The following is a 27,589-nucleotide window of genomic DNA, read 5'->3' as shown; positions in this document are numbered from 1 at the left end:
CCTCTGGCACTGCCACTTCCTCCTCTCCCAACCCAGAGGTTTCCCAGCTCCCATTGCAGCCCTTTCCCACAGGCATAGAGTGCTGTCTCAGGGCACACACAGGTCTTCTGCCTCAGCAGAGGCAGCAAAGGCATGTCTGAGTGGCTCCTCACTACAGGGAGAATCTAGGCTTCGAAATCACAGAACTGAGCTCCCTTCCCAGCTTGGCTACTTTCCAAGCGATGGAAACTCAAGCACATCACATCCACTTTCTGGATCACAGTTTCTTCATCTGTAAAATGGGTATGGTGATGTGAATCCCAAAGGGTTCTTATGAGGAAGAAGTAGGAGATGGTGTTTAAGTGTCTACCGTGGGGCAGAGGCTGAATGAGTGAGTTCCCTACACTGTCCTATGCCCTGGAGAAAGGTATGGTGTCCAGGGACAGGTTTTAAGGAAAGGGCCTCTGGGGCTTGTTGTTTGAGCAGAAAGATGGATCTTACACAAGTCTGCCCTTTTTCATCAGTGACAGTGCAGGCTGCCAGGCCTGGGGCAGCCTTGGTTGTTGCTGTGGAAGCCTTTCTGAGGAACATCCTTTGCTCTTTTCCTGGCCTGGGCCCCCAGAACAGGCTCCCAACACCACAGTGCATAAATGCTCTCCGCTAGTTTCTCTTGGAACAAATAAAATCCGGCATCATGACTCATTCTGGTTAAAGGATAAATCACTACAGAAGCGAAGCCCAGGATAGGATGAAACCACCCAGTGCACGAGAGATAGAGGGAGAGAGAGAGAGGGAGAGAGGAAAAACTGTATTCGTGGGGAAATGTTGGCCCAGGGCCCCAGGCCAAACCACCCAGCAGACCTTGGCAGGCACACACAGACGAGAAGAAAATGAGCTGCAGAGGGCTGGGAGAGTGGAAATCCAGACATTCGTCCTCACTGGCAGGAGCTGGGGCATCTTCAGGCCCCAAATGCACAAAGCAGCAGTGAGAATGACCAAGGAGAGCATAGCAGCCCCAGAACCAAGAGCGAAGTCTGGGGCACTGTGGATTTAGGATGCAGCCTGAAAAAAGCTCCCAAGGCTCCTTGCGTCTCTTAGGTGATTTCTTTTCATCTTCTCTCCTTGCTCTTTCATTTTGTCTCCTTTTTTTTTTTTTTTTTTTTAATGCCAAACCACACAAGAAAGTCCCAGAAATTGAAGAGATGTCAGTGAGGGTCCAGGAAACTTCTGACACACACACAAACTGGTCAATCAGAGATGGAGCTAATCTCAGCTCCACCCTCTAAGGCCTCTAAGGACAGTCCTCAGGGCCATAGAACGTCCTTAGTGCTGAACTCGGAAAGGCAGGAGTTCAGCCATTGCATGCTTTTAGAGGTAAGATGCACAATCTCAGTAGTGGAAATATTGAAAAGAAAGTCTCCTTGTTGCTAACTTCCAAGAAAGAAAATAAATTTAATGTGGGCAGTTCAGGAAAGCCAGAGGGGTTTGCCAACTCAGCATCTTTGCCACCCGTCTCTTCCCACTCCCCCACCAGCCTCCCCCTACAGCAGCCTGTGGGCTCCCCGCAACCTCCTTTCCATTTCTGAAGCCAACACCATTCGTTCTGCGATGCCAACATCCTTCCTAAGTCCAGTGAAGGAGAGGAAATGGGAGCTTTTCACGTGAGGTGGAGAATAAGCAAATGTTGAAATTCCCTGTATCTTGAGAGTGGCTTTCTATAATTTCATAGGTTTGAATTTTCAAGGCTGGTACTGTTTTTAATTGCTCCTTGGCACTTTATGTGCAATGATCATAACTGACACTAGAGGGAGGAAGATAGCCCTCCAATGGCTCCTCTAGTCAACCATTGAGGCTTCCCATAGATATCGCTCAGGGTAGCATGTGCTTCCATTCAGTTAGGCTATAAAATGTGAAAAACAGAATTTCTTATTGAAAACCACAAGGTGCAATGCGCGTGTTTTAAGGTTATATGCAATTAGAAAAACAAATGAAGTTGCCATAAATGCCTTTTCTCACTAATTTTAACTATAATTAATCACTATCTAAGCCTTGTTTTCTGCAGGCTTGGATAAAATACCTCTTTCTAACTTTCCCTGACTCCTTCATGAGGAATCAAGGGCTCCTTGGGATTTCTCTTCTTTTTTTTCTTTTTTTCTGAGACAGAGTCTCGCTCTGTCGACCAGGCTGGAGTTCGGTGGCATGATCCCAGCTCACTGCAAGCTCTGCCTCCCGGGTTCACGACATTCTCCTGCTTCAGCCTCCCGAGTAGCTGGGACTACAGGCGCCCACCACCACACCAGGCTAATCTTTTGTATTTTTAGTAGAGGTGGGGTTTCACTGTGTTAGCCAGGATGGTCTCGATCTCCTGACCTCGTGATCCGCCTGCCTCTGCCTCCAAAAGTGCTGGGATTACAGGCATGAGCCACCGCACCCGGCCGCTCCTTGGGATTTCAAACTCTTTCAAATTGCTTTTCTTTTTCAGTGCCTTCTCTTCCAAGCAGCCGCAACACTCAGACACCTAACCAATAGCAAGATGCTTGTTATCAACCTGAGGCCATCTTGACAAGGTTTCTATCATCTTCTGTTGAATTCCTACTTTCCCTCTTGAATCTTTTCTTCCTGGTTTATCTGTGATGAGTCACCTTGAGACAATAATGTAGACAGACATGGAAAGAGAGTTGTAGAAAAAGCCAATCAAGAAAAATGGAAACCAGAATGGGAAAAGGAAAGAGGAAAGATGAGATGGAAAATAAAATGCCAACAACAGAGAAAAGAGGGAAGGGAGGCTGTGAACCCCCAAGGGTAGGGCTTGCCTTTATTCATCTTGGCCTCTTCAGTGGTTGGCATAGGCTCACAGATGGTGAAGAAGAAAGGGAGGGAGAGAATGGTTCTAGAAGTCTGGATGTGACCCAAGGTAAATCTTGGGGAAGCCCAGAGCTGGATGTCCTTGTGTTAAATGGTCTGGGGACCATGGCCCCTGGATGAGAGAAGTTGAGATTTCTTATTTTTTTAAAATTTTCCTTGCAAAGTTTGGAAGGGCCCCGCTAAAGTGAACTCAGGCAGGAGATCAGGTGAGTGGTGGCTGGTGGCCTGGCCCAGCTCCGGGATGGCTCACCCTGTGACAGCAGATCCTCTCTGCAATTTCTCTTCTGCCACTTTCCAACTGCTGAGCCAATGATTTTATAACCCAGGAGGAGGACACTTCCAAAAATGTAATGACACACTTCACCCTCCAATGAAGCTAGCCCACAGCCTTCTTATTTCTTTATGGCTTCTTGAAATAAGAATAAGTCTGTAAGAATGACTATTTGTCACAACACAGAGGGAGAGGAGGAAAATAAATCTGAGCTTTGAACCAGACAGAAAAGACTTCGAAACAGTCCATGTAAACAGTGATTCCCTGATGCAAGCCAAGGCCGGCTTCTGTGTCCTCTGCGCTCCTGCATTCCGTCCACCTCCCAGAGGTGGGGCGAGGCCCGGGTAGGAGAGTGAGGCCGAAGAGCTGCCCCTTAACTAGCTGAGTGACTTCGCCTCTCTGTGCTGTAGTTTCCTCAGCTTCAAAATTGGAATGTTGCCGGGAGCAGTGGCTCACATCTGTAATCCCAACACTTTGGGAGGCCAAGGTGGGCAAATCACCTGAGGTCAGAAGTTCAAGACCAGCCTGGCCAACATGGCAAAACCCCATCTCCACTAAAAATACAAAATTTAGTTGGGCATGGCAGTGGGTGCCTGTAATCCCAGCTACTCGGGAGGCTGAGGCAGGAGAATCGCTTGAGCCCGGGAGGTGGAGGTTGCAGTGAGCCGAGATGATGCCACTGCACTTCAGCCTGGGCAACAGAGCAAGACTCTGTCTCAAAAAAAAAAAAAAAAAAAAAAATTGGAATGCTGTCTCTGCCTCAGGATTGAGAAGATTAGATCAAAGTCAGGGATACCTGTAGCATAATCCCTGGTACCTAATAAACTCCCCCCAGAATATTCCTTCATGCATCCATTTATTTGTTTATTCATATAAAGTGCCTTGAAAGGAGAGGCGCGCATGTCCCATTGTTTATTTCTTGGTTGGGCATCCTGTCCTCTATTCCCATATTATCTGTTTTCCATCATCTTAAAGCCTGGTGATCACCTGATAAGATAATCCAGGGGTTCCCAAAGCTGACCACAAAACAGAATCACCTGTGAAAGGTCAAAAAGAATACAGATATCTCAGTCAAGTCCAAGAATTACAAAGACAGACCCTCTAGAGGTGGTGCCTGGTAATCCATATTTTCAAAATCCCCAGGTGAGTCTAATGCCCAGCCAGGTGCTGGAATCACTGACTTAATTTTTTCTAAGAGGTCTGTGAGTTCCCATGGATCCATAGGTTAACTCCGTTCCAGGCTTATACTGAGAGTGGCCCTCAGTGCCTGAATCCAAAGAGGGGTGACCAATGGCAAGAAGTTAAGAACCCCAGAAAGCAGGTAGGGGCAACCTGACTGGGTGACAATGCTGTGCTTGTCAGTCATGTAGGCATCTAACCGTCTGTACTTAGGACCACTTTAAGTAGACTTCTCTGGACAAGTGAGGCAAGAAGGGAGAGGACTTGGAAAGTCAGAAAGGAGGAACAGGGATGAACCTGTTGAGTATGACTCTGCCACAAGCTCCATGAAGGCAGGGAATTGTCTGTCCCTCCAGATCCCACCTCAGTCCCAGCCTTCATCATGGAAGGCAGCATAGAAATAATGCACATGAGCGCCGGCACCATGAGGGACCCTCCCTGTGAGCCCCAGCCCTTTTTCACCTGAGTGACACCTATTCATTATGCAAGCCTCTGCCCAGGAGTTGCCCACTCCAGGAAGGCTCCCCAGACAGCAGAGCAAGAACCCTTCCTCTGTGCCCTGCCACAGCTGGAGACTCCTCTTGCGGCATGTTCTCCACACTAAATTCATCGGGTATAGGTCTCCCTGCCCTCACCGGGCTAGGAGTTAGGCTGTGCTTCATTCATCTTTATGTTCACAGAGCCCAGCACATAGCAAGTGCTCATTAATTATTTCTTTGAACAGAACGTGTCCAAGTCCCTCATTTTACAGATGACGAAACTGAGGCTCAGAGATGGCAGGTGACTCACCGTGGGTCACTTAGCCCATCTGGGGATAGGTTAGAGATAGCCATGAATATGTCAACAGGCCCACGAACAAGAAAAGAATATCTGTCCTTTCACCTCTGGGCCATCTCCTTTTTCTGTGTTACCCAAATCCCTGTGGCTGGTGGACACAGCTGGAAGAATGAGGGTACCAGTTGTGCCTCAGCCTCTACCTGACCACGTGATTTGGGGCCAATCCTGACATTCTCTGGGCCTTGCTTTCTTCCCCAGTCTAATGGGAATATCTTCCTTGCTGAACCACCTGCCTGGCCATAGTTTGCTGGAGACTGTTGGGTGTGTACACCTCACTGGCCATATTTAAAGAGTCACCATCCTATTCATGAGCCAAAGCAAGCACACCAGCCCAGATCAGAGAGCAGGAAATGCTTAGGCCCCTTTCCTTCCTACCATGTAATGGCTGAGAAGCTGTCAGACTCACACATACCAGAAATTAAAGCTGTACATTCTGCTGAGAAACATCTGTCCAAACTATTGCTGTGTTTATGTTTCATTTTTGGAGGAGAAAGCTGCTATAAAGTGGAAAGAAAAAAACCTCTGAGCATGACTTGGAAAAATAAGCAAGAGTTTGTCAAGCATCTTACAAAGAGAAGGGAGAGGGGTTACAATGCATGTCCAGCCTCTCTGGGGGGGAGAACAGACCACAGCCACCTTCCTGAGAGAGCTGGGCCAAGGGCTCACCAAGGCTGGTTGTCCACCTGCAGACGGGACCCGGAAGAGCTCAGCCCAGCTGTGCTGCCAGATACACCCCAAGAAGCAAAGTGAAGATGCAGCTTGTCTTTGCAAAATGAGCAGCTTCCTCTATCTGTCCATTCATGTGTTCACTCAACAAACAGTGATTGAGCCTTGACTGTGTTCAGGGTATTTGACCAGCACTGGGGGGAGATTTGAAGATGGATCAAGGTCTCTCTCTCTCTCTGCTATCTACAGGCAAATTATCTAGAGGAGAGAAGAGACACAAACAATAAAGGTATAGACAAAGCTTCATAGGAATTGAAAGAGCTTTCAGCTAAGAGATCAAGGAAGGCTTCCTGGAGGAAGAGGCACTGAAGGGTAGATGGAATGGGGATAGACTGAGAGTTTGGGATGAGGAGACCGCTCATGCAGAGGTGGGAAGGAGGGAGTGCAGGCAATGTTGAGAAACGGATAGACGAGCAGCCGCGTGTGACTGGCATTGCGGTGTGAGATGGGGAGGGGTGCTGAAGATTGACACTCGAATGTCAGACACTCTAAATGGCACAAGCTGGCTACTTTTATTCCGCATAGTCAGTGGCTGAGGTTCTCATTTTCCCTCCAAATGGGTTGAGAACTTCCTTTGCAGTCACCTTCCCTCACTCTTCCCTCTTCTCTTCTAAGAACTTCTGCAACTTAGGAAAGAGGCACTGTTTGGATGTCAGCTGAGGTGGACCTAAAAGTTGTCAAGTGCAAACCAGAGACCCAAATGTTGATTATGAAGTTGATGTTTGTGATGATGCTTGTCAACAGGTGTGTGCCCAAGCTGAGAGGGGCCGCCTCTATGTCCAGCCATCAGGGTAGTGTGTAGGCTTTGTCTCTACTGACTTCGTGACTACCCATAGCTACTTATGTGTGGAGGCCTTTTATTTATTAGTATTGATAAAAGATATGCAATAGAAATTTTTTTATTTTTTATTTTTTTAGAGACGGGGTCTCTCTCTGTCACCCAGGCTACAGTGCAGTGGTACGATCATAGCTTACTGCAGCCTTGACCTCCTGGACTCAAGTGACCCTCTTGCCTCAGCCTCTTGAGTAGCTGGGACTACAGGCACATGCCACCATACCCGGATAATTTTTTATTTTTTTATAGATGGGGTCTTGCTATGTTGCCCAGGCTGCTCTTGAACTCCTGGTCTCAACTGATACTCCTGCCTCAGCTTCCCTAGTAGCTGGGATTATAGACACGTGCCACCATGCCCAGCTTCAAGAAAAATTGTTCAAAGCACCTGAACGTCTATCAATAGAAAAAGGGATGAAACTATTTATTTCAGTATCCCTGAACAGGAGAATGGTTAAAAAGTATAACACTGTGGAACCACTATAAAGAATGAGGCAGAACTATATTATCTATCTATACCAGGCCCACCTCTAACATCTGAGGGGCCTGAGGCAAGAAAGTAAACAGAGGCTCTGGCCCACGGCCTGCCGTCTTTTCTTCCCACCTCTGGTTCTCTCTCAATAATTGGGGGACATTACACATGTAGACACTCCAGCCTGCACACCCAAGCTCTCTCTACAGCCCTGCAAATGGCCACTCCTTGGCTACTACAATCAGAGGTATGCTTCTCTGTCAGAAAGACAGGTCTAGAGAAGAGGCCTGCACAGGCCCTGGACTCAGGCCCAGGCTATTTGGGCAGGAGATTCCAGCATACCAGCCACCCAGAGTAGGAGGACAGTGGCTCTAGGTGTCCTGTCCCCTTGACCCCTAGGACTCCTCACCCCATAGGAAGGGGCACAGCTAGAGATGGGTTGGAGCGGAACCAAGAGCAGGGGCCCTAGTCACACGGTCCAAGGGGGGCATTGCTAGATATTAACACAGAAATATGTCCACATACAAAATAATTAAATGGAAAAAGCATGTTACACAACCACGTATGTAGAATGATTCCAGTTTTTAAATTCTGGATGTCCTCTAGATTGTCTGCATCCCTGCTGCTATAGTAGTTTTCTATAGAAGGCTGGATTGAGAAGGGGAGGGAGAAGCCTTTCAAGTTTTACTTCGGGCTGGGCACATGGCTCATGCCTGTAATCCCAGTACTTTGGGAGGCTGAGGCGGGCAGATCACCTGAGGTCAGGAGTTTGAGACCAGCCTGGCCAAAATGGTGAAACCCTGTCTCTACTAATAATACAAAAATTAGCCAGGCATTGTGGCACATGCCTATAATCCCAGCTACTTGGGAGGCTGAGGCAGGAGAATTGCTTGAACCCAGAGGGGTGGAGGTTGCAGTGAGCTGAAATCCCACCACTGCACTCCAGCCTGGGTAACAGAGCAATACTCTGTCTCAAAAAAAACAAAACAAAAGTATTACTTTGCACAGTTCTGCAACATGAACACTAGATAACAAACGTGTATTTTACCTTTAATACACAAAGAATCACAGTTTTTAAATAAGTGAATTTTTTGAACCAATTAAAGTATTATTTATTACATATTTTCTTATGACCAAAAGAAATAAAACAAATTTTTCAAAAATAAATAGATAAAATCAGTCTGGGTACGCTAGATGGTCGGAGATGGCTGTGGTCATGATCCCCAGATACAGTGGAAGTTCCCAGGGTAGAAGTGCTGCTTCACTTGGCCAGAGGGCCTCCTACCTGCTTCCTTAGCAGATCCTTCAAACAGGGCTTCCCATCCTGCCTGTACACCCCAGAGGATCTGCAGATTCCTGGGTCGTGTCCCACACTGGCTGAGTCAGAACCTTCTGGAGGTGGGGTTCAGGAACCTGCATTTGTACCTCCCCTGGTGATCCTGATGACCAGCAAGGGTGGAAACCACTGCCCCTCAAAACCCTGAAGGGTGAGCAGACCAGGTATAATATTCAGTCCCTTTGGGTAGATGAGAACACTGAGGCCCAAGGCAGTTAATGACCTTGTCTTCCCCTGCCAGAGCTTGCTCTATTCGTCCAGTTGGGTCAACCCATGTTGGAAGACAAAAGCAAGCAGCTGGCAGTCAGTGGTCCCAAGCTGCAGGCTACTGGGTCACAGGCATCCCACTAAGCCAGGTGGGTGATTCACCAGCTCATACAAAAACTGCATTTCCGGATCCACTCTGTGCCAGACGCTGTTCTGGGTGCTGGGGTATTTGTGGCTGCCCACCTGACCAGCAAGATCCTAGCTCCCTTGGGGCTTAAATCCTATAGGGAAATAAGGACAATGAAAAGTTATACAAAGAAGCCAACATCAGACACTACAAAGTACTTGAGAATACAAGGCAAGTTGGCAAGAGAGGGAGTGACAGGTCTTCAGGAAAGGCCGCTTTGGGGAGCTGGCCTTGGAGATGAGCCCTAAATGATGGCTGAGAAGACCCGGCTGTGCAAACTGTTTACAGCAGCCCAGGTAAAAAAAAGAGAGGAGAACAATGAGGTGATATAGAGCCTCAGAAGGCGTGGTGAAGACGGTGGATTTTGTTGGCATGGATCTGGGGCTTTGAGCCCAGTGAGAGTCACCATGCCTCTGTTTCCCCCATATAAACACTCCTCATGCTTCTCAAACTTAAGCAAGCATCAGTGTCTCCTAGAGGGCTTGTGAAAACACAGACGCTGGACCTCACCCCCAGTTTCAGCCTCTGTTGATGGTCTGGGGTAGGGTCCAGGGAGAATTCTCTTTCTCAAGGGAGGATTCTCTTTCTCAAGGGAGGGTCAGTCATTTTGTTCTGTTCTGCCCTTCGACTGATTGGATGAGGCCCACCCATGTTAGGAAGGGTGATTTGCTTTCCTTAGCCTACAGATCTAAGTGTTAATCTCATGCAAAAAACACCCTCACAGAAACACCCAGAATGATGTCTGGCCATATATCTAGGCACCCCGTGGCCCAGTCAAGTTGACACGTAAAATTAATCATCATGTATATGTCCCTGTTTAAAATGCACACAAAGGTTTCCAGTGTCTGATAGGACTTTATGGAGGAGAGTAAGGGATGTGCAAACAGAGGGGCTCTCCTTTCGCTAGCCCCCACGAGGCCAGGCCTCACCAGATGTGGGAGCCAAGGTGAACCACAAGCCTCTGCAGTCAGCCCAGAAAGACCTGCAGCTGCCAACTTCTCCCCTTGGGCAGGTCCTGGGCCAGATTCTCCATCTACACCTGACCCCCAGCCAGGGCAGCCCCGGGGCCCCCACCGGGCAGGCATTCGGACTTGCTGCTCTCAGTGCTTCCCCAGCCCCATCTTGAACCCATTAGCCACCAAACTCACAGGGGCTGGAGGAGATTCCATTTTCCATGGAGAGAGAGGGAGAGAAAGGCCTCACTAAAGGAATAATCTCTCCTTTGTTCCCTCGAGCTCTCGGCTCCTCCAGTGAAACCCCTCCCTGATGCCCCTATCTGATTTCAGAAAAGGAAAATGAAGCCAGGAGAAAAAAGAGACAAAGGGCCCATGTGGGTTTAAGGGAGCCGGTGCTGTGTTGAGAGAAAGGAACAGGTGAGGAAGGGAATGGGGTGAGAGAGGAGAGAGGTGAGAGGCTCCTGTGGGGACAGGCCCTGCTGGCCCTTGAGAGGGCAAGCCTCACTCCTCTCTGGGCACTGAGCCTTCCAGTTCTTCACAATGGAAAAAAGAGCACAGGACGTGGAGTCCTGGCTGTGAAACTGATCAGTGTCTCTCTGCAGGCTCATCATACCTACATTCTCAGCCTCAGACACAAACTGCTCTGCCAGCCCCAAAGCTGTCCTGGAGATCAAAATCAAGTGCAATTAAATTGCATCGAAAGTGATTCATTCAAATGAAAAGGATAACCAATGATAATTGGATTTCCTGGGATGTGAGGTTGAGGCCTTGCAGAGGGAGGCCGTGAGGCCCATCAGGGAGGGGATTGAACCCACATTCTTCCCTTCCTGGGCAGTCCATGCCAGCCTCTGGTCTCAGGATCTCCTCCAGAGGCAGGCCCATCCTTGGAGGTTGCTGCTTCCTTCCCCTAGCATCCAGTGAGCTCAATTCATGCCCTTGGACTCATTTCATCTGCTGGGGAGCTAAGCTGCTCCTGCCTCAGCCAACACAGCCTGTAAAAGTCTGACTGAGCCTAGAGCCGCAGCCCTTGCCTCTAGGCTTTCTGCCCTCCATGGCTTGGGAGAAGCACTACCCTGGGAGTCAGGACACCATGTACTAGTCCAGCTCTGCCACTGCCTGTCTGAGGCCTCAGACACAGCACTTCTCACCCTGGCCTTGGATCCCACATTTGAGGCTGGCCCAAGGAACCTGCATGTTTCCTCCCAGCTCTGATGGTCTCGAGGCCTGTTACCAGGTAACCAGAAACATCTGGAGTGCAGGGTTCCCTGTCTAAGCAGCTGTTGTATGTGGGATGCACACAGGACAAAAGGCTTTCTGTTGCCACAAGTCTAGGCCAGGGGAAAGTTTTATGCATTCAGTTAAACAAGAGAGAAATAATATACATGGTGCTGGCGATTCCATCTACTACTCACTCAGTAAGTCCAGGCCCCAGCTGGAGCATGAGCTAGGGGATATGAATCTGCTCCTCCTTCATTGGTCTTGGTTGCCATGTTTCTCTTATAGCATAATAACATATGGAATTTCTAAGAGTAATTTCAACTATGTGCACTTTTTTGCCTTGTACACTCCAAACATTAGGATGTTTTCACTTATAAGTACCTAAAAACTCACAGACTTACTATGCAGTAAAAGATAGTCATTAAGCCTATGTCTGAAAAGCCCAGTGGTAGTTAGGCTTCAGGTACAGTTTGATCCAGGGGTTCACAGCATCAGCAGGACTTCAGCTCCTTCTCTTCATGCTTCTCTCAGCTCTCCCACTGTCAATGCATCAGCTCATACCCCTCATCATCACAAGGTGGCTGCCAACAGTTCCAGGCCTTGCATTCACTCACTACAGCATCCAGAGAAAAGAGACCACCCTGCTACCTGCATCCCAAGCACAAGTCTTGAGATTCACTTTGATTGGGGAGATTTAAGTCTTTGGCCCACCCTGACTCAATCACTGCAGCTGGGGGATAAACTGTCCTAACCTGAGCTATGCTCCATCCCTGCAACTGGGAATAGAGTCAGATTCCCTGGATCCTCAAACAGAAAAGAGTGCTGTTGTGAAGGAGGAAATGGAAACCATGGAAGCAGTCAACATTGACTTTAGCACGGAAGCTGGGTCACTCCATTGAACTTCTGTGCGTGGAAAGTACTCAATTTCTCAATAACCCTCTTTCCAAGGATTGAATTCAAGGGCTTCTCTTAGGCCTGAGGCAAAGCCAAAAGCCCCCACAGTTGCTCCTGCTGCAGACTGTCATACAGAAGGTTAGGTCAGTCACTGGGCACCTCTTTGCCGAGTGCCTTCAGGACCACCCTACTCTGGTGCAGTAGGGCAGTCCAGGACATCTCAGACCTCAAGGAATCATGACACTACAACATTGGCCACACCAGGCAGCAGGGAATACATGCCAGTTTATGTGAGAAAGGCCAGGGTAATCACCGAGGGCTTCCTGGAGCAGGTGGGAATTTATGCTGGATTTTAAAGGGATGATCTCCACGGTGGGGTACACACACCACAGGGACTATGCTGGACTATATACTGGAGTACAGAAATAAAATAAATGTGAGTTCTATTTAGGTTTATATTTTATCTGAAAAAAATAGAATTACTAACATTTAATATACAGTTTATTAAAATTGGACAGTTTATGCTGGTATAATTTATATATACACTTACACATAATTAGGGGTACATGTCATCTTTTTTCTCACAGGAGATTGAATTTTAAAAGTTTAGAGACCAAAACTGCCTGGAAGAATGGAGCTGAGGATAAACAGAATTCAGGATGAGTCCCCAAAGAGCCTTGTTGGAGAGGGTGTGAGGTGGAGTCAGGTGGGAGGGCACTGGAGCCAGGGGCCCTTTGTCTTAGTCTGGATCCTGCAGGGAGCCAAGGAGCCCAGCAGAGGGCTTCCAGAGTGCTATGTCCAGCCTTCCAGAGTGCAATCTCCACAGGGACCATCCTCTCTTGGCAAGGCCCTTCTTAGAGGTTGGTCAACAGGGAAAGGGTCCTACAGGGCTGTGGCTGGAATGCCTGTTGCCCATTTTCCCATCCACCGAAGCCCTGCTCCCTGCGCCTCCGCAGGAAGTATGCTGGGAGCCCGCAGCCAGTGACTCACAGCACACAGCCCATGGAAAGGACCGGATGCTCGCCACAACCTTTGGGGTTTGCTGTGCCGTCTGGTGCCCATGCCAGGAGGTATAGGGTATCAAGCCCCCAAGAGGCGCAGCAGGCCCTGAGGCTGCAGAAGGCTATATAAGGCTGAGGCTGCAGGGGGTGGCAGGGGCTGCCAGACCCCAGGCAATTTGGCTGGTCTCAGTGGTGACGTGAACATTTTCCCTGCGCTTCGGCAGTTATCCCCTCAAACTGAGACTGAATCATGTCCTCAAAACCTCAAGCCCAACAGGCACACGTAATGCCCAGACTCAAGAATGGAGAGAAGGGCTGACCCAGGCCCTCTCTTCATGGCAAAGAAACATTTGGGGCAATGCAGAGGAAGCTGTCCCAGGAGAACTCCAGTCCCAGCCCTGCAGCAAACCAACTGTGGGGCTGGGTCAGCTCCCCTCTTGGGGCCTCAGTTTCTACATCTGTATTATGGCGACAGTAAGCCCTGCCCTCCTACCTCATGAAGTACTATGGACTCCCAGAGAAATGAGGTCTGGGAGAGTGGAGATGGGACCCAGGGAGTGGCCCTTGTTCTTTGAAAAGGACAAAACCGGTCTCATTGCAAATTTGAGGTCGCAGTGACTTAGTGAATTTACTACCAGATTGTCCCATTTCAGCCACTGCCAGGACACATGACTTTTGGGAAGCCACCAGTCTTTGCACATAGCTTGCCTAGATATGGCCCTTTCTGTTTCTCGGTGCCTTTTTTTTTTTTTTTTTCTGAGATAGAGTCTCTGTCACCCAGGCCGGAGTACAGTGGCATGATCTCGGCTTACTGCAACCTCCTCCTCCCAGATTCAAGCGATTCTCCTGCCTCAGCCTCCCAAGTAACTGGGATTACAGATGCCTACTACCACGCCCGGCTAATTTTTTTGTATTTTTTAGTACAGACGGGGGTTTCACCACGTTGGTCAGGCTGGTCTTGAACTCCTGACTTCAGGTGATCCACCTACCTCAGCCTCCCAAAGTACTGGGATTACAGGCATGAGCCACTGCACCCAGCTGGCCATGGCTTTTCTAATCTAGAACATGCTGCGCCTGATTCTCCCAGAGTCACCCTGAGAGGTGCTCCTCCATCCGGCAACAGTGCCCAGGAGGAATGTGTCCCTCAGGAAGACTTGGTCACGTGTCAGGTTAACCTTGAAAACTGGAGCAGCCCCAGAGAAGTAAGCTTAGAGCCCAGGGTTCTCTTACTGACCTTTTTCTGTCTCTCTCTCTGTCAAGAATGGAGCAGCCTTGACCACACAGTCACTTGCAGAATTAAGTAGCCAAAAATCACCTCGTCTAGACAAACAGATTTTATGGGTCCAATTAATTCCTGCCAGTCAAAAATAGGCAGGCTTAATAAGGGGATATATATAGAATCTGCCATCATCTGGCTCCCCAGGGGAGAAACCTCAGCTCTTATTTCACAGATGCTTAATTTCAAACAGAGTTCTGTTAACTCCCACTTCAGACCTGGCTTTCCTTCCTGACAGCACCAAGGTGGACCGGGGCAGGGAGAGCAATGGACCACAAGAAGCCACTTAAGTCCCATGAAGCCCAAGCCTCTCGGCCACCTCCTCCCAGCCATCTAAGTCAGCTGGCGTGTGGTGGCTTCTTCTTTGGGCCACGTCACCAGGCAGTGGGAAGCTGCTGGAAGAGCAAGGTCTAAAGAGCTCCAGAAAGTCCCACCTGTCCCTGTGCCCCAGATCCCACCATCATCTGTTCTCTATCCCTCAGGATCAAAGGCTTTCAGGGCTCTTGTGGGCTGTGGTGTCCCCTCCCACACACAGTACCACTGTCCCTGGGAAGGGTTACCGTTCTTAGCCACTGTTAGTATATGACCTGAGCAGAAAGCCTGACCAGCACCCAAGGCCTAGAGGGCCCCAAGTGTGCCAGAGTCACGTGCCGCAGACCCAGTGGGCAGGTCAGAATCCTGGGACACTCTGGGCCCCCGTGATGGGGCTGCTCTCTGGTGGGTGGGAGATGAGGTGTAGAGGGCCCTGGGGAGCACTAAGGACAGGACCTGGGGACCCTCCAGTCTGAGGTAGAACTCTCCCCAGCATCAAGGGGGGTGAGTCCACAGCCGCACCTCCAGGGTCGCAGGCTTTTCTTCCAGGGCATGGCCACCAGGGCTTGGCCGGGCCAGGAAGGAGTGGCTGCTCACTTATCCCTAGATACATGTAAGTAAGTAAACAAGGTGTGTTAGTTCCTTAGGGCCGCTATAACAGATGATCACAACCCGGGTGGCTTAAAACAACAGAAACGCATTCCCTCAGAATCCTGAAGGGCGCAAGCCTGAAATGAAGCAGCACCAGGTCCACACTCCCTCCGCAGGCTCTGGGGGAGAATCTTTCCTTGGTTCTTCCAGCTTCTGGTGGCCCCCGGTGCTCCTTGGCTTGGGGGAGCATCTCCTAACTCTGCCTCTGTCTTCTCATGTCTCTTCTCCCCATGTCTGTCCTCTGTGTTTCCTCTTCAGGACACTTGCCATTGAATTTAGGGCCCACCCAGATAATCCAGGATGATCTCAACTCAAGAACATTAACTTAGTTACATCTGCAAAGACACTTTTTCCAAAGAAGGTTGCAAAGGCATTGGCTCAAAGCAGGAGCCCCAGCTGCATGGCAGCTTCCGCCCACTGGCTGCCTTGTCCACCCTGACCCACTCTGGGGCACCAGCTTTAAGGCTTCCCTATAAGATGAAGAATGAGGCCCCTTTCAGCTAATGACAGATGATCAAGACTGTGGCTCCAGAAACATCATTCCTTTGTCGGAATGACGTCCATTACCACTCTCTCGTCATTTGACAAACTCATATTCATCCCTTAAGACCCAGCTCAAACATCACCCCCTCCTCTACCAGGGATTTGCCTCCATCCCATTTGTTGCAGAGCCCATGTGGTCTTCATCTCTGTACCTAGGCAAGGGCCTAGAATGGGCCACAGGTCCCATGACTTTATGCTGAAAGCCCAGCATCCCACCCCCAGGGAGACAGTGGTCCCAGCCTGAGGGTCTGCATGTGGTCACACCTCCAGTGTTCCCTCCCACCCTCCCCACCCAACTTCACCTCCACACTGCCCACCAGGCTCCATCCTCTGCCAGGAAAGGGTACCTCCCCCAATGTCTTTGCTCATCTTCTCTTCCTTCCCAGGCTGGTCGTGGGCGCCCCACTGGAAACCAATGGCCACCAGAAGACGGGAGACGTGTACAAGTGTCCAGTGATCCACGGGAACTGCACCAAACTCAACCTGGGTAACGTGGGCTGGTGGTCTCTTCACAATGAGGCCAGCGGTTGTCTGACACAAGGCAGGCTCTGATGCACGCCCATGTCCACGGTCACACTGACTCCTTCCTGCTACCCCACGAGGTGACCCAGCTGATATCACCGCCCCCACTTTACACATGAGGAAGCTGAGGCCAGGGAGAGGAGGCAACTTTCCCACAGCCACACAGCTTGCCAGGGGCTCACCAGGAATCAACCCAGGCCCTAGCTGTCCCGGGCCATTCCTCTTTCTGACTCAGCCACTGCCCTTCAGCTCAAAGTTTTCTCTCCCAGGAGAAAAAAAAAAAAAAAAAAGGACTTCCTGTCTTTTTCCTGATTTTGAAATAATAACAACAATAGCTAACATTCAGATATCTTAGATGATGTTCACCATATGTGAGGCACATTGGGACTCATTTAATCCTCACGACACCCGTATGGGATTTAACCATTTAACAGATAGGAAATGACAGCATACAGAGGTGAGGGGACCTGCCCGGGATCACTCAGCTCACAAGGAGCAGGGCTTGGAGTCAGTTCATGCAGGCTATGGCCTCCCTTTAACCACCACGCAGCACTGCCCTTCAGAAGTGCAAGCTTCTCCTCGCCAAAGAGCTTTCAGGCATATTCTGGAACAGGGAGATGCTGTGAACAGCCCCCAGCCTCTGAAGCCCTCCTAAAATCTACTCGTGTGTGTTTGCATGCATGTGCATATCTGCTTATGTGCGTGCAAATGTGTATCCACTAAGCGCACACACCAGTCCACTAAAGTGCTCCCACTTGTCCTAAAGGTCAGACAGCGGCTGGGCCATTGCTTGCTCTGCTCTTAGAAGGGAGAAAAAGTTCCATTTTGGCTAACAAGCTGCAATTCTAGGCTTTGCCCTGGAGGACTGGCCTTCCCTAGGGCCAGGACCCTGGGCCTCCCTCCTTCGAGGAGCGGGGCCTCTATCCCAGAGCAGTGGGGTGGGACTCCCTGGGAGATGGGGGATGGGAAGGGCAGGAGAGTCTCACTGGTGGGAATGGCAGAGGTTCAAGAGATAAGCTGATGGATGAAAAGGTCAGCATCCAAGAGAAAGCCCAAAGAACTCCCCAGGGCAGCCAGCTGTCTGTCACATGGTCCTGGAGGCTCCTGCTGTCCACATCTACATCAGCACCATGGGTGGGAAGTTCAAAACCCAGCATAGCTGGGGCCCAAACTTCAGTGAGGAAATCGTCTAAGGGTGCCTGGTTGGTGGCGTATGGTTTCAGGTCATCAGCACCCTGAGAACACAGGCTTCTGAAACTGGCCAAGCTGGAGTGCCCTTCCAGCTGTACAGTTTCTTTGCTGTGTGTCCATGGGGAGTTCACATCCTCTCTCTGAGCCTCAGTTTACTCATGTGTAAAGCAAGGAGGCTGGACTTGACAACCCTTAGGATCCATTCCAGGTCTAATCTGTTCCCGAACCTTTAATGGGCACCTAGCATGTACCAAACACTGTACTAGTTATTGGGGATATGTTGGAGAACAAGAGGCCAAGGAAGGGGACAGTAATCGGGCAGGCAAATTAGGAAGCAGGATAATTTTAGTCAGGGATCAATGCTGTGCAATAAACCAGGTGCTGTAATAAGAGTGGCTAGGGGGTGATGGAAGTGGAGAGGGATTTCTACCTTAGCAAGATGATCGGGGAAGGCCTCTCTGAGCAGGTAGTTTTTGAAGTTACAGGTGGGGGTGGAGCACTCCAGACAAAGGAGGAGCAAGTGCAAAGTCCCTGAGGTAGGAACAAGTCTGCCCTGTTGGAGAAGATAAAGAAAGGCCATGTGGTTGGGACAGAGGCAATGAGGTAGGGGGGTGATGGAAGAGTGGGCAGTCTGCTCAGGGCCTCAGCCACAAAGAGAAGCTCCTGGTCCAGGCAGGGACGTGGATTCGTGAACCAATCTTTTTTTCTCTCTGTTGCAATGTGGACCCCATTTCTCTCCAGAGGGAGGAGGAGACATAAAGCCATCAGACCCTGGAAAACATTTCTGAGCTGGGGCACAAGCCTAGGAGACAGTGGGTAGCAAAGTGAGTTGGGACAGAGGAAAATTACTCTTCATTTGAGGTGTGGTTCTCTCTCTCCCACTGAGAAGAAAATGCATGGCAGAAAGAACATCTGTCAGTTTTGCCCCACAGTGGAAAATGCAAAGCTGGGAAACCTGAGTCCTGGGTTTTCCTACGGCCGTTCCAGGCACTGGGCAGCACGGTGCCAGGAATGTTCTTTCCTCTTTCTCCAGGGAAGGCTAAGTGGGTGTCAGCCATTCACACCTCTGTGGGAAAGACTCTGCCACTGGTACTGTCCTTTCAACACCTGGATAAAGTCAGGGTTTTCAATGAGGGGCGGGGGCTGAGGGAGGTGATGTGATTCTCAAAGCCAGGGCCTGTATGGGGAGACATTTGGGCCCGGGACCCTCACCCAGACCTGCTGAGGAAGGCGTGAGTCTCTTCCGCTCACAGAGGGGTAGGGCAAAGACTTGAACCTGAGTCTGTCTAACTCCAACACAGGGATGTTTCCTCCCCTACCCCTCTGTCTCAGTCAGCTGCACAGTTTCACCACAAACATCAGTCCCAGGGGAGAGGGAGGAACAAGAGAGGCAGGGTGGTGAGGCCTGGGTTCCTTAAATAAACGGAGGGCAGAATTCTAGCCAGAAGGGGGTGAGGGTTACCCACCCCAGTGGAACATGGAGCTGCCCCTCTAGTTCCCACTGCCACCGTGATGCCATTAGATGGGAGAAAACACAGGACTCGGGATGAAACGTCACATGGTCTGGGCTGAAGATCTTGCTCTTTAATTTCCCAGCAGGTAACCTTGTGGCAGTCACTAACCCTCTCTACACCTCAATATTCTCATCTGTAAAATGGAAATGATGACCCCTGGGTCTCCCAGGACCGTGAGGGGTCCTGAAAGGGCAGGTGTGCGCGGTGCTTTGTAGATGATAAGGCATCTCAGAAACACCGGGGCTTTACTGTTATTTTCTCTCCAGCCTGTTTGGACAGACAAAAGAGAAATCGAGCCCAGTCATTCTTAACACAGCCAAGAAGGGCAGATTTCAAAAGGAGCCTTGCTTCAAACTGAGGAAAACCAAAAAGGAAAAACAACAAACACAGCTGCCCCCACCCTCCAGTCCACAAAACAGTCTGTGTCTGACAAGCTGGGCTCTGCCAGTGGCCCACCCCCAGACTCCTGCACCAGCTGGCCTTCCTGACCTGTGTGCCTGGGAGCCAGGCCGACTCTTCACACTTCCAGTCACCGACACATCTCAATGCAACCCATTCTAGCTTGAGGCCTCCTTAGAAATTATTCCTCCCATTGCTCGAACCTGGGAGTTGGAGATTGCAGTGAGCCGCGATGGTGCCACTCCACTCTAGCCTGCATGGCACAGTGAGACCCTGCCTCAAAAAGAAAAGAAAAGAAAAGAAAAAGGAGGGGAGGGAAGGGAAAATTAAAAAAAAGAAAAGAAAAGAGAAAAGAAAAGAAATTACTCCTCCCCCAGGCAGGGAAGCCACCCAGAGCTGTCCACATTGCATGTTAGGGCTGGCACACCCTAGCTCCCCAGCCTCTCCCACTCCCTCTTCCTGTACACGTGCGCGCGCACACACACACACACACACACACACACACCCCGACAAACTTCTGGGGAATTCAGACTCACTTCCTTTCTTTCAGTGGCCTCCAGGATGATCTGGTAAAACCTTAAGCGATGCAATTTTTTTATGATTCTAATCTGCCGCAGAGCCGACCCTCTGCCTACTCCCAGCAGGCTGATAACCCAGCTCCTAAGCACCTCTCTTGGCAGCCACCTTCAGAATGGCATTCCTGGGCAAGGCCTGGTAGCTCTGGAAGGCTCTCGTTGAGTTGGCTGTCTGTTACCCGTGAGAGGAAACTCTCAGCTGTCACATGTTGGTTGTTCAGATGAGCAGAGAAGCAGGCATGGAAAGAGTTGGGCACAAGACTGGTTAAGTGTGGATGGGGGTCGACTTGGAGGAAAGCGTGGCAGGGATACTGCACAGAGGAAGCCAGCCCAGGTGGGATGCCATGGCATGTTTGGGGGCACACGGGGAAGTGGGGCTCCAGTCGGATGGCTGGAGGAGGAAAAGCTGTGGGCTAGGAGATAGAAGGCTCGGTGAGTGTTCACTGTGTGACCTTGGGCAGGTTGTTTGGCATCTCTGAGACTCGGTTTTCTCATCTCACAGGCAGTTAGTTGTGAGGAAGTCCTGAGAGTACGTCTGGGGAAGGCCTTTGTAAACCCTGAGAGCCAGAGGTCCCCAGGGTCAGGCAGAATCGGGGAGGCACCTCGGGTGACCAGACCAGCAGCAGGCTCTGGGCAGAGGGCGGGCAGGAGGGGGCTGCAAGCTGAGCTTCTCCCCCCCACCCCAGGAAGGGTCACCCTGTCCAACGTGTCCGAGCGGAAAGACAACATGCGCCTCGGCCTTAGTCTCGCCACCAACCCCAAGGACAACAGCTTCCTGGTAAGAGCCACCTGCCACTGCTTGGGGTCAGGAGAGGCGGGTGTGGGGGTGGGGAGGGGTGGAGCATCTCCTTACACACCCTCATGTGCATCCTGTACACCCACTCTCCCCTACTCCAACCACCAAGCTGCCTGGCCCTGTGCGCTCCAGGAAGCAGCTCCCCCGCCAGCTCCCTGCTTACGCCATTCTGGGTGGCGGGGCCCTGGGTGTTTTGGCAGGGACAGTCCAGGCAGAAGAAACAATTGAGCCCTTTTGTGTGCATACCCCGAAGGAGGGAGGAACAGCCAGAAAAGGGACAAGAATAAATATAGATAGCCAACAAGTCTGATGGGGGACTGTCCCTTCCCTTGGGGAGCTAGTTGTCTGGGCTGGAGGTCAAATCTCTGCTGTAGGCTTGAAAAAAGAAGCAGGCTGCACCACACACCCAAAGAAGACTTGGAAGGGATGCCATAAATGAGTAAACACAGACTACTACAGCCGAGGGAAGGGCTACAGAGCAACAAGCCGTCTCAACTATCCAGGATTAGATGAAGAAGGCTGGAGGAGGTTTCTGTTTTGTTTTTAAAGAAGAGACAGGCCTTCGCAAGGAAGGAAGAAAAAGGGGACGTCTGGGTTGAGGTGGTAGAAACATTCATTCATTTAAACATGATGTTTCTGAGCACTTACCATAGTATGTGCTAAGCCCAGTGCTGGGCACCGGGATTCAGCAATGAATAGAGACCCTGCCCTGCTGGAGCTTACACTCTGGTGGAAAGAGAGGCGACAAGCAAATGAGTAATGTCTAATAGGACTTTGGGGGACAGACAGCAGCAGGCTCTGCTTACAGGTCTCTGTTCTGTGCCCAGGCAAGTACATATGGACTCTGCACATGGTAGTGAGTGTCGGCGGCATGATGGATTGGCACTGCCTGCTCCTTGCCACCACCTTGAAGTGAGCTGCCTTGAGTATGGGCGATGCTTGGGGTTCAAACAGGATCCTTCTGAGACTGATGGTTCCTAGAAACAGTTGCAAGAGAGGATTTCAGAGAAAATTTACCCCAGAAAGCCCAGTACAAATTACTGCCCATTTTTAGATGGGGGTGCTTGTGTCAGTCTTTGTTCTTGTCTATTTCTGCTGACAAATGAGACATCTGGGGCATGAATCACAAGACAAATTAGATAAGACAAATAAGATAAAAAGATAAGAAGATGACTGGGATGCAAGGGGACTTGAGTACATAGTGGCCCTGCCAGGGAAAGTCATGAGGTGCCTTGATGTATATTCAGCCCACAGCCCTTCATTAGCTGTAACCAGAGGCAAAGCAGGACCCCTGGCCCTATCCACACACATATCCATCAGGGGCTTTGTCTCTACTCCCTTTTCCCTCTTAGGCTCCTTATCACATTTCTTCTTCACAAGGTGGTATGAAGGTCTGAGAGGAATGGTGTGATATATTCTCTGGGGCCTCTGTGAGTAGGTTAATCCTTGGTTTATAAATAGTCACCTGTTCATTGATTCACTCATCAGTCCATTCCCCCCTCAACAATTCATTCCTCCATTCATCTATCCAACCACCCATTCATTCATCTACCCATCTGTCTATACATCGATCCACCCTCAATTTCCCATGCAATCATCCATCTTTCCATTTATTCCTTCCTGCATCCATCCATCAACCTCCATCATCTATCATTCATCCACCCATCAATTCATCATCCGTCCATCCATCAACCATCCATCATCCATCTGTCATTCATCCACTTATTCATCCATCATCCATCCACTTATCCCTTCATCCATCTATCCATCCACCCATTCATCCATCAACCATCTACCATCCATCCATTATCATTCATCCACCCATTCATACATGGATCCTCTATCCATCCATCATCCATCCACTTATCCATCCATCACCTATCCAGCCATCATTCATTCACCCATTCGTTCATCATCCATTCATCCATCATCTATCCACTATCCATCATCCATCCATTATCCATTCATCTATCTGTCCATCCATTCACATCTATCCATCATCCGTCCATCCATTTATCCATCCATCCATTCATCATCCATCTATCCATCATTCATCCATCCTTCTACCATCCACTTATCCATCCATCATCTGTCTATCCATCCACCTATCCATCCATCCATCCATCCATCTATCCATTCTTTATTCCCCTCTACCCCCGCCACTTCCAAACATTATGTACAGAAGCTTCAACAAAGTACACAGATAAAACGTAACCTTTAAAATCTGAGCTTAAAAAGAAAGTAATTAAAGAAAGGGATTGGAAGTAGAATAATTACTCCCCTAAACCAAAGGAAATTACAGCACAAAATTTAGCTCTGGGTTTCCTGACAGCAGGATAACAATGGAAGCATGGAGCTGAGCTTTCATTTTTAATGACAATGACTCTGAGAAGAACTCTTCACTCAGTCCTTCAATGGGGACTGACATCAGTGTTTTTGGTAGAACATTTCACAGAAGGAATACAGACATTCTTATCTTCCCCTGCCCCAGTATGAGCCATGGCATGTTTTGGGGGCCCAGTCCTAGAAGTTTGCCCAGTAAGGCCCTTCAGGCAACTTCTCAGACAGAGGAGTTATTCTAGTGACCCTTGAAGTGTTCACACCCACAGATGAAAATCCCCAGATCCCGTGTGGTGGGTGAGTGAGTGGGGTGGGCAGGTAGGGTGAAGAAGTATCATATTCCTAAATGATGAGACGGAGAACAGGCCTTGAAAAAACAATGAAAGAGACTCCAAGATTAGTTTTTCTCCATTAGACCTGAAATCAAAGGAACTAGTACACATTGCAGCAAGAGAGAGTTCAGTTAGACCCAAAGAAGATCCCTCACTCCCTTACCCCTCAGATAGAAGTCTGTCTTGGGTCTTGGAGGATGGGACTGGGCCTCAGGCCATTGAACCTCGATCCTCTCTGAGGTCCCCTCACTGACTAGGGATCTGCACTGTTCTCCCCAGGCCTGCAGCCCCCTCTGGTCTCACGAGTGTGGGAGCTCCTACTACACCACAGGGATGTGTTCAAGAGTCAACTCCAACTTCAGGTTCTCCAAGACCGTGGCCCCAGCTCTCCAAAGTAAGTAGCTTCAAATCTGCAACCTCAAGCTGAGCAGTGGACAGTTCAGAGAGACTTGGGCCCTGAGCACCACAACCTGTGCCTAGAAAGCAGCATTTGGACTCTAGCACTGCCCTGCCCCAGCTCTCTGGATGACCTGGAATGTATCACTCCACCTCTGTGGGCCTCTGTGGGAGTCATAATCCTGGCCTCCCTCTCCTAAGTGTGATGGTGGGGAGCAAATGAGCTAAGGTTTCAAAGACAATCCCGGCCTCAAGGGAGGCTCACTGCAGAAACCTTGGGTATATAGGTTACCTGGCAAGCACATGCAGCAGACAAGCTGTGCACTGCACAATTCTGGGGGAATTGTTCACTTAGACATGTGAATGGCGCCCCCTGATGTTGTGCAATGCAGTAGCCCTATAGATGAAGGAACAGGGAGAACAGAAATCTCCTTGGTAATATTTCCACCAAATCAGTGCTCCTGGACAGCAGGGAGTTCTGTCCAGCTCGTCCAGAGCCTCATGGAATGTAAAACCTCTTGCTCATTGCCCACCCGCCAAGAAAACCTGGGGAATTACTGCTCAGACCCTGCCTGCCACAAGCCCAGACTTCTTGGCTCTGAGCCTCACTATTTCCTCTGCACTAAATACCATCACCCAAGCAGCTGCTGCCCGTTTTATGGAGGGTTTAGGAATTAGCACCTCTGGCTTGCCGGCAGCTGCCCTCTAGACAACAAGGCCGAGTCAGATGGGGCTGGGGAAGGGAGGAGGAGGAAGCATCAATCCAGCAGGGGCATAAAGGTCATCCTGGAGGATAAGGAGATTTGGATTCTATTCACAGAAAATGACAGAGGAAATGGCAGAGCCAGGGCACAGGAGGAGGCCTGAAGTCAGGGTACGTGAAGGGTCCACTGGAGAATGTCACCACCCCTAGAGCTAGTCACTCCGGGCCTAGATGTGACCATCCTACAGTCCCTGAACCTCATGTGGTAGAGGCCTCCTCACCTGGCTGACCAGCAGCATTGCTCTGAAGCTTACCAAGTGCAGATTCCAGGGCACCCCCATGTGGGTCCTAATTCAGTAGGAGTATGTGCGTGTGTGTGTGTGTTTTCAAGCTCCCCAAGGGAGTGTTCAGCCATGTTTAGGAACCATAGCCCTCAAGCCAGTTCATTCCAAGGTATCTTAAAAAGAAAAATGTGAACTTGTAAGAAAGAAAGAAAACAATAATAAATACATTATAATAATAAAGCTGGCTTAAAAATAAAAATAAAAATAACCTGTTAAAAGATTGTGAACTCCTCCAAATCAAGGAATTTCTGTCTTGGTCACCCCCACTGCTTCCTGCACCATGCAGAACTTCAGCACATAGCAGGTGCTCAGTCCACATGTGTGGAGCAGAACTAAACCAGAAAAGAACAAATGTATGAGGCTCTGCCAGGCCAGGAGTGTCAGGTCATCACATGCTGTACAAAGTATGCAGGTGGGACAAGAAGTGGCGGAGCATTCAAGTTGCCCAAATGCTTCTAAAATGCTCTACTAAACACAAAGCCTGCAACAGGCGTCCTAACTCAAAGCCACCCCCACCTTCCTCTGTCTGCTCATCACTGACTTTGACATAGTGCCTCTTCGAAATGCAAGAATTACTGGAACGGTTAACACATAAAAGGTTCATGCAGCATTGTTATAAAGTAGATTTTATAACAGTATAAAAACTCGCCAATAAAAATGAGCAATGCCCAGATGCAGAGTGTATGCAATATTTCAAAGTAACTCCAACTGTTGACAAACAGAAATAAATTACTTAGATTTTAAAAGAGGAGGGTTTTTTTAATATTTGTTATGGCTAATGTTTTCTTAATTTTCTTTATTGATTTTCATTATTCCTTTTAATTTAGTTTTTTTATTTGTTGGTTTTGTTTTGTTTGTTTTTGAGGCTGAGTCTCACTCTGTCACCCAGGCTGGAGTGTAGTGGCCCGATCTTGGCTCACTGCAACCTCTGCCTCCTGGGTTCAAGCAATTGTCATGCTTCAGCCTCCTGAGTAGCTGGGATTACAGGTGTGCATCATGACTCCTGGCTAATTTTTGTATTTTTAGTAGAGATGGGGTTTCGCCATGTTGGCAAGGCTGGTCTCGAACTCCTGATCTCAGGTGATCTACCCACTTCGGACTCCCAAAGTGCTGGGATTATGGGTGTGAGCCACCACTCCCAGCCTAATTTAATATTAATATTACTAGAGCATAAAGAAACCTTAAGGCAGAGATAACGGCACGAGAGCTTGACCTGATGATATCAGTACCGTATTAACTCAGTGGTTTTCTTAAAAAATAAATAAATAAAAAGTGAAACCATGATCAGTTCAGATTTATTGAGCACTTGCTTTGTGCTCAGCCCTTTAGAAGCATCTTCTCATTAATTACTCTAGGCAACTCTTTACTATCATTGTGCCTCTTTTACAGAAGAGAAAACTGAGGCTGAGAGGTTTTGTGACTGACCCTAGGTCACATAGCTAGGGAGTGCCAAAGCCAGGAGTCAGTGTGATGCCACATCCCACATTTCTAACCACAACATCGTATCTCCCTCCTAAAAACAGAAATCCATTCATTCGGGCTGAAAGTGGTAAATGCCAGCCTGCTCATTACAGCAAAACAAACAATAACAAGGTACTGATTTGAGCAGTGCTGGCTGCCTCAGAAGCATTGCCCGATTGGTAGTGGTCAGTCCCTGATTAGGAATAGAAGTGATCAGGCTTAATTTAAGCTTTGTTCAAACAGCCAGCAGAGTGGTAGAACACAGCCAGGAATTCCTGGGCTCATTCACGTTGCCCAAATAAATGTCCAACCCAAGGACAGTTTCCCAGCCCAGGGAATTACACACATGGAGCAGAGTCAATCATTCGTCCTTTGAACAATCGTCCAGAGAATCAGAGACTCGCAGACACTGCTCCTCGGGTAGCCATAACTGTGTCCCCACTTCCCAGGGTGCCAGACCTACATGGACATCGTCATCGTCCTGGATGGCTCCAACAGCATCTACCCCTGGGTGGAGGTTCAGCACTTCCTCATCAACATCCTGAAGAAGTTTTACATTGGCCCAGGGCAGATCCAGGTGAGCATCTCTTGGGCTCTTTCCACTTCTGAACAGTGCCACCCAAACCCATGGCAGGTGCTGCCTTAGGTCTAAGCAAGATCTTTGCGTGCACGAAGGAGGTGTAGGTAACAGGGCAGAGGTAGTAGGGCCAGCCAGCACCGGGGCACTGCAGCTCAGGACACTCCTCTCTGATGTAGCACATCAAATGACAGTTTGGGGGATGGCTTACTTCATGGGTCAGACACAAGACAGCACCTATGAAGACTTAGACAAGCTAAAAAGTGAGAAGGAAGGTGGGAATGGTTGAGTGGATGCTGGAGCCCTGTTGAGTGAGGCACAGGGGAGAATTAGACATACAGGTCATGGAGGGAAGATGGCAGGAGAGGAGGTAAGGGCTGCTAGGCTCATATATCTGAAACGCTGCCTGGCTAAAGTGGAGGTAGATTCATCCCCTTTTATTCTGCCCGAGTGAGGACTAATGACTAGAAGTTATTAGATGGCAGATTTCAAGTCAATCTAAGAAATTATTTGTAACAATTAGGGCTGTTATAAAGGGAATGGACTTTCTAATGAAGTAATGAGTTCCCCATCACCAGAAGATCATCCTTTAGGGTATCATGGGTGAAAGTCCAGCATTAGAAGGGCACATGTGCCAAATAAACCCTGTGGGCTCCTGCAACAGGAACGTTTCATCGTTCTATTCCTACTATAGGTC

The 27,589-nt window shown here is 49.4% G+C and overlaps 1 protein-coding gene across 1 annotated transcript in view; it reads left to right on the top strand.

Moving 5' to 3' along the window:
• Positions 1-27,589, top strand: part of ITGA11 (integrin subunit alpha 11) — a 138,517-nt gene that overhangs the window by 50,955 nt on the left and 59,973 nt on the right. The window contains exons 3-6 of the mRNA XM_054451056.2: positions 16,129-16,229; positions 20,630-20,721; positions 23,691-23,805; positions 26,765-26,892. Of these exons, the coding sequence (XP_054307031.2) occupies positions 16,129-16,229; positions 20,630-20,721; positions 23,691-23,805; positions 26,765-26,892 (436 nt within the window). The remainder of the gene's footprint in view (positions 1-16,128; positions 16,230-20,629; positions 20,722-23,690; positions 23,806-26,764; positions 26,893-27,589) is intronic.

The sequence above is a fragment of the Pongo pygmaeus genome, chromosome 16 (genome assembly GCF_028885625.2).
Source record: "Pongo pygmaeus isolate AG05252 chromosome 16, NHGRI_mPonPyg2-v2.0_pri, whole genome shotgun sequence".
NCBI lineage: Eukaryota > Metazoa > Chordata > Mammalia > Primates > Hominidae > Pongo > Pongo pygmaeus.
This window is presented reverse-complemented; position numbering and strand designations above follow the sequence as displayed.